The 14607-nt window shown below is 36.9% G+C and overlaps 1 protein-coding gene across 5 annotated transcripts in view; it reads left to right on the top strand.

Moving 5' to 3' along the window:
- The first annotated feature begins 1072 nt into the window (after positions 1-1072).
- LOC110024405 (MATH domain-containing protein At5g43560-like) overlaps positions 1073-14607 on the top strand; it is a 38147-nt gene continuing 24612 nt past the window's right edge. For 2 of the 5 annotated variants that reach the window (XM_020724352.1, XM_020724351.1), the window contains exons 1-8: positions 1174-1400; positions 1826-2069; positions 6926-7037; positions 8645-8733; positions 8816-8884; positions 8987-9116; positions 11016-11174; positions 11342-11702. In XM_020724352.1, the coding sequence (XP_020580011.1) occupies positions 1883-2069; positions 6926-7037; positions 8645-8733; positions 8816-8884; positions 8987-9116; positions 11016-11174; positions 11342-11702 (1107 nt within the window). In that variant the 5' untranslated portion in view covers positions 1174-1400; positions 1826-1882. The other 3 variants (XM_020724348.1, XM_020724349.1, XM_020724350.1) reach the window with 3 other exon arrangements.

Raw genomic sequence — 14607 nt, 5'->3', positions numbered from 1 at the left:
ACTACACACCACCACCTCCACATCACACAACTCTCCTACACCACCACCTCCACACCACACCACACCAACACATCCACACACCATCACTTTCATACCACGTCCACACATCCACACCACACAACTCTCTTACACCACCACCTCCACATGCCATCTGTATTTCCAATTACCACCACCACCAAATTTCGAGCATCAACTGAATAGAGCAAAGAAAAACCGCAGCCACACCACACCACACAATCATCCCATTACTAATTTGCATTCCCAATTACCACCACACAACTCTCCAATTTGAATTTCCAATTGCCACCACACCACACAACCATCCAACGCCTCCAAATTCCACATGCAATCACCACCACCACCAAATTACTGGCATTAACTGAATAGAGGAAAGAAAAACCAAATTTGTCAACCTGATGTAGCAGAAAAAACCCAAATCATCAATCGAGTATATCATAGAGAAACCAAACAAATCCCAAAATCTAACATCAACCAAAAACCATCCAACGATAGGAGCACAACCCAGTAAAACCATTGCACATTAATATTTGTAAGATCAAAATGCACGCATAAATAAGGTAGAGAATACCAAAACAGAGGAGAGAGAGAGACCGCTACATAGAGGGCAGAGAGGCAATGATCCAAACCGAGCCAAAGAAAAAAGGGGAGAGGGAGAGGAAGGATGGCAAGCTCACCATGACAACCATCGGAACCAACAGATTCAAATGGAACCAAGCTCTACCCATCGAAGCCACACACTTAAGGGGATCGAGAGAACAAAGTTAATGTAACAATCGCAAGAGAAGGGATGAAGAGGTAGCAAGGTCGAGCGAGTAGTATGCGGGATGAAGGGGTAGTGGGGTAAAGAATCATGAAAAAGTGCAGGTCACAGGGTCGAACCCATGACCTGCGTTTCATATAAAATATTTGAAGCCGCTTCCGCACCACATTTACCAAATACCACTAGTAGTCGTGCCGTGGGTAAAAGCCGCCTCAAAGGGTGCCTAAATCAGATACATTGTGTAATCTGCTGCCCCCACCCATGAAGAGCTTGAAGTAGTGATAAGTGATGATAGGAAACTACGGGCCGGCGAGAAATCCAGCCCGCCCATCGTTCTTCTCACAACCAGCAATTTTCCGATTTTATGAAATCTGCTATGGTTTATTGCTCTTTCAGTGTGATATGATGGAAGCCCTCGCAAGTGACCTCTTTATATAATTTTTTTGTTTTTCGCAGCTACCCCTATGTGCTCTCGAGCTCGCATGCTCGACCCACAATCTCGACCTCCCTCTCATCGTCTTCTCTTGCTCGCTATTGCTCCCAAGGAAGTTGCAGGTTTTCTTGCCCTTCTCTCGCTATCATCGCCTGGTGTTGGACCGCCGCAGATTCGCTTGCCGAGGTGCTTGGTTAGATTTATTATTATTATTTATTTTTTCTTCCATCCAGCTCCTTCTCGATTGGATTCTATAGGTGTTTATGTTAGGCGTTTGGTACCCGTAAGCTGATTCCCGATACCCGTGGTTGCTTTATTTGTTTTGGATGCCTTGAATTTGTTTTTTTCCTTGAGTGTGACTTGGTGTTGCCTTCTTACTGGGTAGCTGATGTTTTGGATTAGATTTCGGGGGGCTATTTTAGGGCGTATTTGAGTTTTGTTGATACTTGAAGCACTGGGTGGAATTCAGCTCCTTTGGCTGCAATTTTTGGGCTTTTACCATAGACATTATTGAGATTTGACACTCTTGTATGGTTCTTACTGCTTTTGAGTAGATTTCATTCGGTAGTCGTTGAATGACCTGATGGTTTTCATATTTTTGGTGTTTGCAGGTGAAGAAGAGAGAAGATAATTGCTTAGGTTAGTGCGGTAAAGTTGAGATTGTGTTGATGTCTGGGATCTCTACTGAAGAGTACGGGGCAGGAGGAAGTTCATCACCAACTGAGGGCATGTCAGCTGGTCAACGGTGTCAGTCTATTGACTCACTTGCGGAATGGCGTTCTAGTGAGCAGGTGGAAAATGGAATACCTTCCACTTCACCTCCTTTCTGGGACACTGATGATGACGATGAATGTGGTATGTTGGCTATCTAATTCGTGCTTTGAAGTGTAGTAGGTTTCAGTTTTCTGTTTTCTTATGGGAGAATTATGGTGAAAATTGTGTCTTTTTTACTTGCATAGAAATGTATCCGTCACAATATTTACTTTTTACAAATGGTTTTCCAGTTTACTGCTGGGTGCTATTGGTGTTTAACTGGGGCTTTTTGAATTCAAATGACTGAATTCTGCTAGGTACTGCTCAACAATGGAAAGAAAATTAACTTTATATTAATTTCCTGCTAAAGTTTATATTTTGACTTATACATTGAATGGCATTCAATTGCTTATTGCAAAGCTTCATGCCAAAAATTTATTTTCTCAGGAAATGCACAGTGAATACCCCCTTCTTGAGGCACAGTATTAGTGCATGATCACGTTCAGTAAACATTCAAAGCAGCCGTTTTGTCTTTGCATGAGCCATAACTTTTATTTGTAAATTACCTCATGAAACAAAAGTACCCCTGAAACCTTCCAGGTGTAACTTCACTATTAAACCAGGATTCTTTGTTAATAGTTAACTGTTGGTTTCTTGAAATGAGAAAGAAGAGAAGACTTAAGAGAATTGATGTAGATTGAAGGAAAAATTAGAACCACACCTTTTGTGTAGCCTTACAATATTTTAAACTTGGAGCTAATAACAAACTTTCAAGAAAAGACCTAAAAATCAGCCAAGAAAGTAATAAGAAACAAAATTTAAGAAAAAATAACAACTAACTCCTAAGATTAAGGAATAAACTAAATTCAAATAAATCTAGACTCAATAAGCAGTCCTAAGCATGTATTCCAACACTCCTTGCTTTAAGATCTGCGAACACCAAGTTTCTGCCTTAGAAACTCAAACTTGTTGATTGGAAGTGGCTTTGTAAGCAAATCTGCCAACTGATATTCAGATTTGCAGTAAATCAGAGTCACAAATTCTTTTTTCTGCACTTCTCTTATAAAAAATAATTTGATGTTGAAATGCTTAGTGTTCTCGTGAAACACAGGGTTATGAGAAATGACAATGGTACGAATATCGACGTCATTTGGTAGTCAATTGCATGTTGTCACCAGAAACCCGAATGAGTTTTGAATCACTTGAGCAAGCTTTATCGACATCGTCTTCCAAGTCTGCATGTTTCGTCATTAGCACCGTTTTGATGAAGCCTGAGCGTGACTCGGGTTTCTCTTCCAGCATTTGTTTTGTGGAACTTTGTTGCCTTTGAACTTGAGATTGCAAAGCAGTCATAATTGTTAACAGATCCTCTTTTTCTTTTTTGGCAAACAATATTTTTTCAGCGACATCTTTTAATCGAGCTTCTGCATCTGCCTGTGAAACCCCGGTGCTTGCTTCAACTCAAACTACAACCACTTCTAATAAAACAACATGTTCTCTAGCTTTTGCGAGCTTAGAACGCCAAAAATGTGCCTCATGAAGAGCAATCTCTCTACTTGAACAGGATCTTTTCATCTATGCTAAATGCTGCAACATTTTCTTCTGATTTTTTAACTTAAGAATGGTTTCTTGAAGTTTTTTATTTGAATCATTGGTCAGTCGTTCAATTTCTGTGTAAGCAAACCTCCTCTCTTTATCCATAGCAAGAGCTGCAGATGCAGCTACTTCAGCAGCCTGAGCTGTCTCAGTTAACTTGTCTGCTAACTCACGCATGGTTGAATCTCTTGCACGTAATTCTTTGGCCAATTGCTGAAGTTCTTCATCTTTAACTCGATGTGTTTCCTTCATTATCATAAGATCATCTAAATGGCCTTCATTACCCTCATTAATCAATGAAACTTCTAGTGAGTGGGCATGTTTTACAAAACTTTCATTAGGAAAAGTGCCAAAAACCTCCTGCTCCTCCTGCATTGGATTGAGCGAAAAACTCCTCCCTGCCATCTTAACTTCAAACATCCTTTGGCCTGTCGCATCCTCTATCACACAAGCCTTCTCCATAAACATCATTTTGAATCCCTTTTCTATTATTTGACCAACACTGAGCAAGTTTTGATCAATATCTGGTACATAAAACATCTCGGTGATCAACTTGGTTCCTGAACAGCTTGCAATGGCTACGGGGCCCTTTCCTTTGACTGCAATATATTCACTATTCTCAATTCTGACCTTCTTGGACTCCGTGCTTTTCAATTCCTTGAACAACTCCTTGTCATGTGTCATATGATTAGTACATCCACTATCAATGAGCCAGTTCTCACTTATTTCAGAACTCGTGAAACAAGTTGCAACGAAAAGCTGGTCATCTTCTTCTTGATCTCCCACTTGTGCTTCATCTCCTTGCTGCTTGATAGCTTCATGTCTCCTTTGATTGCATTTGTTGCACTTTGCATCTGGTATTCTCCAGCATTTGAAAGGAGGATGACCTTTCTTGCCACAATGTCGACATGGAGGGTAATCTTTCTTTTGTCCACTTGTAGCTTGAAACTTCTTGTTCTTAGGCCTCCTATTCTTTTCATCATCTTGATGCTTGACTGGAAGAGCGCCTTCGACGACTCTTTGCCTCATTACGCGCCTCTGCTCTTGTGCTTGTAAAGCACTTAAGAGTTCTGTCAAAGCAATATTTGACAGATCCTTCATGTTTTCTAAGGTGGTGATAGTAGCCTCAAATCTTTTAGGCACTGTTACAAGGATTTTTTGACCAATCCTTGAATCTTCCAGAGAATAACCCAATAATTTGACACGATTTGCTATGCTGAGTAGTCTATCAGAGTACTCGTTTATGGTTTCTGTCTCCTTCATCCTTTGCAATTCAAAGTCACGAACCAAGTTTAACACCTGCATTCCTTGAATTCTTTCATCTCATTCATACTCAGATTTGAGATAATCCCAAATCCCTTTTCTTGTTTTGAACGACATGATACGAGTGAAGATCGTAGAGGAAACTGCAGCAAGCAGGCAAGCTTTTGCCTTGGACTTCTTTGTCTTCTTCTTTTGTGCTTTAATTTGTGTTACGGTGGGATTTTCAGGGAGAAGAGGAATGTCATAGTCTTCTTCCACTGCTTCCCAGAGATCCAAAGCTTCTAGGTACGTCTCCATGCGGACTGCCCAAATTCGGTAGTTGTCTCCGTCAAACATTGGTGGAGCAACTGAGGAAAAACTAGCTTCGATCTCCATTGCCGCTCAAACTCACGCACAAATCTCTTAAGAAGAGAGCTCTGATATCAAATTGTTGGTTTCTTGAAATGAGAAAGAAAAGAAAACTTAAGAGAATTGATGGGAAAATTAGAACCACACATTTTGTGTAGCTTTACAATATTTTAAAATTGGAGCTAATAACAAACTTCCAAGAAAAGGCCAAAAAACCAGCCAAGAAATAACAAGAAACAAAATTCAAGAAAAAAAAACAACTAACTCCTATGATTAAGGAACAAACTAAATTCAAATAAACCTAGAATCAATAAGCAGTCCTAAGCATGTATTCCAACATTAATAAAATAAAGTGTTGTGATAGAAAACCAGATTTTTTTTTTGTTTTAAGAACGGATAGAACATGATTCTAACTAAAAGAAAAGGAAAATATGATTCATATTTAAAAAAAAGAAGTTGCAAAATTTGATACAAAACTTGTACTGGTAAATAAGTTCAATTCGGAAATTCTTATGTTTTAAGCTTTTTCGCTTGAGACTATGCCAATTATTTAGATGGGAAACTGAATTATACATTTGATATATCTTAAGATGTCAAATAATTATTTCAAGGCATTAAAGAAAGAAAGAATTTAAAATCGTTCCTCTATTTGATGATTATAATTTGAAAATTCCTTTTTTTAGTAACCTCAAACTATTATACACCAAGCTAGCATTTCTATCCTATAGGCTTCAAGGATTTTGGCCTTTGCATCATACTTTTTGTGGCATGACAAGTCTATGATGATCATTTAATGGCCTGAGCGGTTTTGACTTGTTTTTTTTTCCATAATTCTTGCTGCTATTAGGATGAGCCATCTCTTTGAACAATGGCGGAGTTAATTGTTCCATCACAAGGTGCAGATATTTTTAAATGTAGTAGCTTGTTGGTTTATCTGTTTTTGACCCTTTAATTTGGATGATCATGAAAAGATGTTGGCAAAACACCATTTCCTTTTCAATAATGTTATGGTGTAAAAATTGATATTTTAGGCTATATAATCTCTTGTTGTTATTGACTCTTGATGTTTGCTTAGATGATTTTACATAAGGCATGGGTTCTTAAGTTATAGCTAGAGTGAAAGTGATAGTACAAGTGAAATTAGGTATAGCATGGAAGTGGTTGAATGCACAAAAATTATAAAAGGGTATTGAGACTTGTGTTAATAGTTTTTAGTCAATAAAAGACAAAACAGATAAATGAGGACAGTTGGGCATGATTTTTTAGATATTGATCAAGAGCATACATTTACAACTACAACACAGAGATGTGCACACACATATTTGTATGGGGGGAATTCGGTGTAGGGTTTACAAGTTTAATTCAATAAAAATGGATGTCTAGTAGATCAGGACAATAGGGTGTCTTTTTAGATATTAATCGAAATAGCTGTCAACTACCATTTAAACGTGTGTGTACCTTATTAGTCAATTGTTTCCTAAGTTTTTTTCTTTATTAGATTCAATGTAATATGACATTCTAAACATTTGTGAAGCATCTTAATTAATGTTGTTTATTAGAATAATTTTATCATCTTCTTATGCTTGTTGATTGGATACTTCTTATTATTCTTTTTGTGATTGTTGTTTCAGATCATTTATGTTATAAATGACACTTATATGACATCATCTATGTTTTTTATAAAATTTTTTAGGTATAACTCTGGTTCTTTTATATTGTAATTGCTCACTAGTAATTTATTTTCATTTTAGGGCCTAAACCATCTGAGCTTTTTGGGAAATTTACTTGGAAGATCGACAACTTTCGACAGTTGAACAAACGAGAATTACGAAGCATGGTCTTTGAAGTTGGTGGTTACAAATGGTGGGTGATTCACGTGAAGTTTAATTTTAATCCCACTTATTGCTATTTTGATTTATTTATCTTTCACACGTGCATACACTCTGTATCTAGAGTTGTAAGCAGATAAGTGCTCTCCATTGATAGATTGATACTTGTTCGTGTTCAACTTTTTTATGCTCATTTATATACAAAATTAGAAAATTGGCAAAAAGCCCCCTAATTCTCTGCATTGGTTATTTAATTCATAGTGTCTAGTCTATGAAAGTGTCAAATCAGCTCCCAATTTTTTTTATTATGGGTTGAAATAATATTCAAGGGATTAATTTGACAATTTTATAGAATCCGGGACTAACCTGACCCCCCTATAAATAGTCAGGAGATCATTTTGACTCTTTTCTCTTTACAAAATTACATAAGATTAACTAAAACCTTAAGACCGGTCATATAAATGTATAAACTTGAATGTTCGTATGTGTTCATTTGTGCTCATGAACAAAATCGTTTATTTTTTAGCAACTAGCGCACTAAGAACTCAATAAAATGTTTATTTGATGATGTATTATTTGTAATTTTATTAATTTTTGTATGTATTTTATATTTTAATAATTATGCCTGTTATTAGAAGTACAGGTATGATGAAAGCATCAAATAACTAGTTGAAAATGTAGATTTAAATATTTTCATATTAGAATTTAAATTTTACCAAACAGGTTAAATAATGCCCAATGATTTATGTATGTCAATTTTGTTTGAAATCTATAAATCTCACTATATATAGCAATTAATCTTTATGTTCAAATCATTTTCTTTAAACATATAATTAATTAGACTCGATTAAAGCTTGACTACAACTTGAGCTTAATAAGAGAATTAAAAATCAAGCTTGATTAAAATTTTAAAACGCGATTCATGTTCAAGCTCTACTTGAACTCAATAAGAAAATATGGCATTGAGTTGAGAAACATGAACTAGCTGTTCTTGCAATTACGTTAACCTTCAAATAGATTTCCAGGCAGACATTTATTTTACTTGTTCATTTCGTATGCAGTTCTTGCTATTACGTTATCCTTCAAATAGATTTCCAGGCAGGCATTTATTTTACTTGGAACTCAATAAGAAAATATGGCATTGAGTTGAGAAACATGAACTATTTAATCATTTTGTATGCAGTTCTTGCAATTACGTTAACCTTCAAATAGATTTCCAGGCAGACATTTATTTTACTTTTTAGGAAGCAAATGTGGTCAATAGGTCGCATGATTAACACATGAAGCATACGATGGGAACATTTATCTGACCACTAAAATGCAACACAATATGCCTGCTCATTAGTCCATTGCCAGGAAGAACCTGCTCTCTCATAACTGATGCAGTAATGATTCAAAATGCATTCATGTATGGGTTTTTGTGTTTAAATACTTCATAATTTGTTAGTTTAGTTCCATTAACTATGAGTTCTTTAGGAACATTTTGAATGCCTATTAATGTTATGAGTTTTATATATATATATATATATATATGTAAGCCTCCAAATTCTACTGCAAGAGATTGATCTATGGGCTAGTTTCTTTCTGATGTCATACCGTTGGACATATTCTTACATTGAATCTGTTATTTTGCTTGTGCAGGTATATTCTGATATATCCCCAGGGTTGTGATGTCTGCAATCACCTCTCCTTATTTCTATGTGTTGCTAATCATGACAAACTTCTTCCTGGTCTGTTTTCAGATGTTAGATTTTGTATTGTTAACATTATAATATGTAATTTCCTTTCAATTTGTTTATCAAATGGTAACAGGATGGAGTCATTTTGCACAGTTCACAATAGCTGTAGTAAACAAAGATCCAAAGAAATCAAAGTTCTCTGGTAAGTAGTAGAAAACTTTGCAAATGATGATGCTTGGTGTAACTTAGCATTCTTTGCATTTTGCTTATTATTTATACTTATGGTGGCATACATGCTTGCTAGATACGTTGCACCGCTTTTGGAAGAAAGAACATGATTGGGGTTGGAAAAAGTTTATGGAGATCAATAAGGTTTATGATGGATTTGTAAATGATGATACGCTATTGATTAAAGCTCAAGTTCAAGTAATTAGGTATTATTTCATATTTTTGTCAATGTACACTATTTTAGTTACTTTTGCTGTATGAGTTTTTGTTAAATCACGTGCATATCTGTTTCCATAGAGGTGCATAGACTTTGGGTTTGTTTGTGGAAAATTTTTCCACATTTTTTTGCCTTTTCAGGCAGTTGTCATAGCTTTGTTTGGCTATATTTTTCTTGCTAATTTTCTTAGAAGTTTCTGTGGTGCGAATTAGCTTTTTACAACCTGATTTATCAGTGTGGTAGCAATGCGAAAACTGCTCTCCTCTTTTTTAAAGAAAAGTTCTTTAATATTCAAACGTAACGTTTAAAAGCATGGTTTTCCTACAACAATTCTATCATGATTTCTATAGTCATTCGCAGCCAAATATGGTTTTCCTACAACAATTCTATCATGATTTCTATAGTCATTCGCAGCCACCCCAAACAAACCTTTTTGTGGCCTTCATCGTTATTTTTGTGGATGCTATCATTTTGCCACCGGTTTGGTTTAGAAGAGATTCTTATGGAGTTCAGTAATTTATCAGCATTTTTACATTCTCAACTTTATGCTTGGATTTCCTTTAGTTTTTACATATTTAAGACTGCAACAATCTGTAATTATATGATTAATTTTTTTATTTTAAGGTTTTCCTTATCCATATATAGAGTTTACATTGTATAGTGAAGGCTTACTGTAGTTTGGAATGACTCTTAGACACTCGAGGGCTTTGGCTGGCTGTGGAGAAGAGAAAAAAAGAATGGAACTCAGAAAAAGAATAGAAAAGGAGTGGTGTGGTAGGAGTATGAGATGCGGTACCTTTGATGACTTTTGGATTCTCATTCTAAATTACTAAGAGGATGGGAAAACATTAAAAAATCCTAAAATAGTAGAGGTATTGGTTGAACATTTCAGTTGCCTTGATGTTTGTCATTCTTTAATCACTTTGGACATTAACTCTTAAGGGCCTTAAATAGAAAGGAACCCTTGGATACAAGCATAGAAGTATCAAACAAAACCGACAATTTTGGAAAGTGATACAAGCATAGAAGTATCAAACAAAACCGACAATTTTGGAAAGTGATCTTAAATCTTGAATAACAAAGGAAATGCCATTTAAGTCTCAAGAACCCAAATTCAAGTTATAACTTACAGTAAAACATAAAAAAACAAATGAAATGTGGTTGCCGATGTGATTGTGGAAGTTCTGACTTTGTTTTGGATGAAAGTGAAAGTGAGTGGGGTTAAAAAAAATTGATCTAGATAGAAGCTACTCATTAAATGACTTGATTATGCAATTAATATGAGATTGAGCTAGACATTGGAGAAAATAGTTGTGAACGATGGGCAATGGATGCTCACTATGATCTTGGAAATCTTCCTTAGTTGAGATCTCCGACAAAAAAGACTACAACATTATAAGAATTGGTGGATCATTCTTGTACTTCATGATGTCTCAGTGACCATTCTTTGACTCTCTCTTTGATTTTAAGAAAGGTGGACAATTATTGTCATATAATAAGAGTTTGGTCACGTGCTCCTGATATTCTGAAGCCAATTTTATGTTGAACATGTATTTTTTATGCTAGATTAAATGTTATATTTGGGCTAGCATCGACATCTGTCTTTTAATATTTTTTTTCTCCCTTTGTTTGGACTTGTGGAGTTTCTCGAGATTGAGGGATTCTTTTTCTCTTTGAAATTTTTAATTGTTACAATTTAGCATTATTGCAATACGGAATATTTTATTTTTTTTAACTTAATTTTACTAGTCTTGAAATATGTTTGTAACCGACTAAATATGATTGATAATTCTTTTCCTTATGCTGATATATCACACATATTGATTTAAGTTTGGTCCTAAAAGTACTTTGACATTAACCCATATGCATTTGCATTTTTTTCTTAAAGGGAGAAAGCAAATCGTCCCTTCCGTTGCCTCGACTGCCAATATAGGAGAGAACTTGTTCGAGTGTATTTATCAAATGTTGAGCAGATTTGTCGACGTTTTATTGAAGACAGAAAAAATAAACTTGGGAAGTTGATTGAGGATAAAATGAGATGGTCAAGGTAGATATGTTTGTCTAATGCTTTTTGTTTCTGATATGCGATCAACCTTACTTTATTACTTGTACTAAAAATTGAATTTTTATTTTATTGGCACATGAAAGTTTTGTTTAAGAACTAATTTTCTTAAGAGTACAAGCTTTAGTTGACTCAACATTCTTCGGCTGCAGTTTTTGTGCCTTTTGGACAGGAATTGACCAAGCTTCACGGCGGCGGATGTCAAAGGACAAGTCAGATACCATATTAAGAGTAGTTGTCAAACACTTTTTTGTGGAGAAAGAAGTAACTTCTACCTTAGTTATGGATTCACTTCACAGTGGTTTAAAGGCTCTTGAACACCAAAGCAAGAACAAGAAAGGGAAACTGAAAGTAGAGACGGAGGGTTTATCTGATCCAATGGTTCAAGTTGAGAAAGATATGTTTGTTCTTGATGATGATGTTGTACTATTACTCGAAAGAGTTGTATCAGAGCCCCTCCCCACAACTTCTTTGCCTCCTAAGGAGGACAAGGTTTCACTGAACCGTGCAAAAGTAAGATAAATGCTGTTATCATTTTAACAAAATTTAGTAGCAAAATAGCTTCATCGAGCATAAAATATTGCCAGCTTGCCCGTCTTAGAAAATTGGTCGTCCCCTAATTTTTATGCTGAGACTGTTAATCGAGAAGAATTTTTTTACTTCTATTTTTTTTTAAATTTTCTGCCTTTCTTCTCTTTGAATGCGTCAATAGTAATAATCTTTTTAATCTGTATGATTTGCATGCATGATTCTTATATTGCCATTCAAGGGCCTGTTTTTTTCTGTAATATGTCTATAGCAGCTGCTCTGGGTTACCTAATTTTCTCGAATTTGTTCTTCTTAAAGGTTTAATTTAGTGGATTAGATTTAAATAAGAGTTAATCCTTATTAAAAACTTGGTTGATTTTAAGAGAGATACCCTTGTTTGGAGAACACGGTTTTGCTGGATGCAATGTAGAAATATATGTTTCTCATTTTTTTTAACTTTCCTCATATAACTTGTCACAAAGAGGATGAGCGCCAGGCTTGCAAATCTGAGGTGTAGTAGTGCCACAAGGTTTTTTTTTTCTCTGATCTTTTTCTTCCTAAAAATTGCAGAACATGGATGCTATTACGTATGGCTCATATCTAGGGAGTCGGAGTTTCTTGGTGAAGAGGTGTGACTCCTGGTGAAAAGGAGTCTCTTGGAATAAAGGGGGTTGGGAAGAGCGAGGGCGTGATTGTAATTTTATCTGAGAGTTTGTATATGTTTATTTATATGTGAAACCCTATGGGATGTATTGTAACTTCTCTGAAATAGTGAAACCGCCGCTCGCTCCCGAGGACGTAGGCAATTCTTTGCCGAACCTCGTTAAATCTCTGTGTTCTTCTTCTGGTTTGTGTCGATTCCTGTTTTATTCCGATGCACTTCTCACAACAATTAGTATCAGAGCCTCTCTCGAGGGAACAGGAGGAGACCGACGCAGGAAGAAGAAAAAAGAAGAAGTTCGAGCGGTTTTGAGGCTGTTCCTCAGACGGTTCGGCGTCGCGAGGAGATTGTAGGAGGAATTCTTCCTCCTGTGCACGACAGGGTTGCGAGGAGTTTCGAAACCAGGCAGCGACACCGGAAGGAGTTAACGCCGGAGTTCGGGGCGCAACATCTGGCTTCTTCGGCAGAGGCGAATCGCGGACCGGATCGCGATAGCAGAGGCGAATCTCGAGAGTCCAGAAAATTCGCGGTTCTGCGGAGGAGTGCGGTTCAGTTCGCGAACAGGCGCGGTTCTTCGGAGTTCTTGCTTGCGGGGAAAGGAAGTTCGCGAACGGGTGTGAAGCAATTACCGCGAAATAGTTCTTGCTACAGGCATAGGCGATTGGTTTTCGGCCGATCAGTTGGCAGTGGCGAAGGAATTTCCTTCAATAGGCGCCAACAGGGATTCGCGACCCAACAGAGCCAGCAGAGGAATTAGAGGAGTTCGGCAGGTTCAACAATCCGTGGAAAACAGAAGCTGTCAACCGCGAACAGGAGCCTTGTTTTGCGGAAAATCTGAGGAATTCGACCAGTTAAATTCGCTGGTTCGTCGCAGGAGATTTTGCGACAGGTGGAGTTCGACAGGGTGCAGGAGGCGAGCAGACACGATTATTTTGTGAACAGGAGTTTCGTGGAGGTATTCCTCGAACAGGTGCGAAGGGATTCGTGGCTCGTGGAAACAACAATTGGCCGAGGCACTGGTACGAACAAGAAAAGTGCTTCGTGGAAAAATTTGATTCACGAATCACAGGAAAATCGCGGGATAGTTGCTGCATTTGACAAGGAAAATTTCAGGTTTCTTTGAATTTATTTGCGGAGTATTTTCTTTTGTTTTTCGAAGCAAGGCAGGAAACTACGGTACAGGATTAAATTTTAAATAGCAATGTCTGGAGCAAAATTCGAGATTGTGAAGTTCGATGAAACCGAGAACTTCGGATTGTGGCAAACAATGGTAAAAGATTTGTTGGCACAACAGGGAATTTTGAAGGCTTTGCGGGTTACAAAACCTGATAATATGGAAGATGAAGATTGGGAAGAGTTACAACTTCGAGCGGCAGATACCATACGTTTATGTCTCGCAGATGAGATTATGTATCATGTTATGAATCTGAAATCTTCATGAGAAGTATGGAAGAAATTGGAATCTCAGTTTATGTTCAAATCTCTGACAAATAAATTGTATCTGAAGCAAAGACTGTATGGGCTGAAGATGCAGACAGACACTGATTTGGTTCAGCACTTGAATGTCTTCAATCAAATAATCACAGATCTGACACGACTTGATGTGAATATTGAGGGTGAAGACCGAGCAATGATTCTTTTGTGTTCATTGCTACTTCTTATGAGCATCTGGTGACTACTCTTACATATGGGAAAGAAACAATTAAAATTAATGAGATTACTGCAGCATTGTTGGCTCACAACGAGCGGAAGCAGAATGCAGAGGAAAGCTCTCATGGTAATTGTTTATATGCCAAGGGTAATCAGGATCGTGAAAGTAAGGAGGAGAAGGAGAATTCTGGAAGGCAAAGTTCCAGGTCAAAGCCTAAAGGCAAGAAGATTCGTTGCTTTAAGTGCAAGAAACAGAGACATATGAAGAGAGATTATCCAATGCTCAAGAAGAAGACTCGTGATGTATCTTCCAGGGCTGTGAATATGGTGCAGAGTGATATTACAGATTACAGTGATGGTGATGCGCTTTCAGTTACAACAACTCAGTTAAAGAATGGATGGATTCTTGATTCAGGATGTTCTTATCACATAACACCTAATAGGGAGTGGTTTACTTCATACAGGTTATCTGATTCTGGTTCAGTCTATTTGGGTGATAATAGACGATACAATATTGCTGGTATTGGTAAAGTCAGAATTAAATTGTATGATGATACTGTTAGAACATTATGTGATGTC

The sequence above is a fragment of the Phalaenopsis equestris genome, unplaced genomic scaffold (assembly GCF_001263595.1).
Source record: "Phalaenopsis equestris unplaced genomic scaffold, ASM126359v1 Scaffold000256, whole genome shotgun sequence".
NCBI lineage: Eukaryota > Viridiplantae > Streptophyta > Magnoliopsida > Asparagales > Orchidaceae > Phalaenopsis > Phalaenopsis equestris.
The sequence above is the reverse complement of the archived record's forward strand: the minus strand, read 5'-3'. Positions and strand labels throughout refer to the sequence as shown.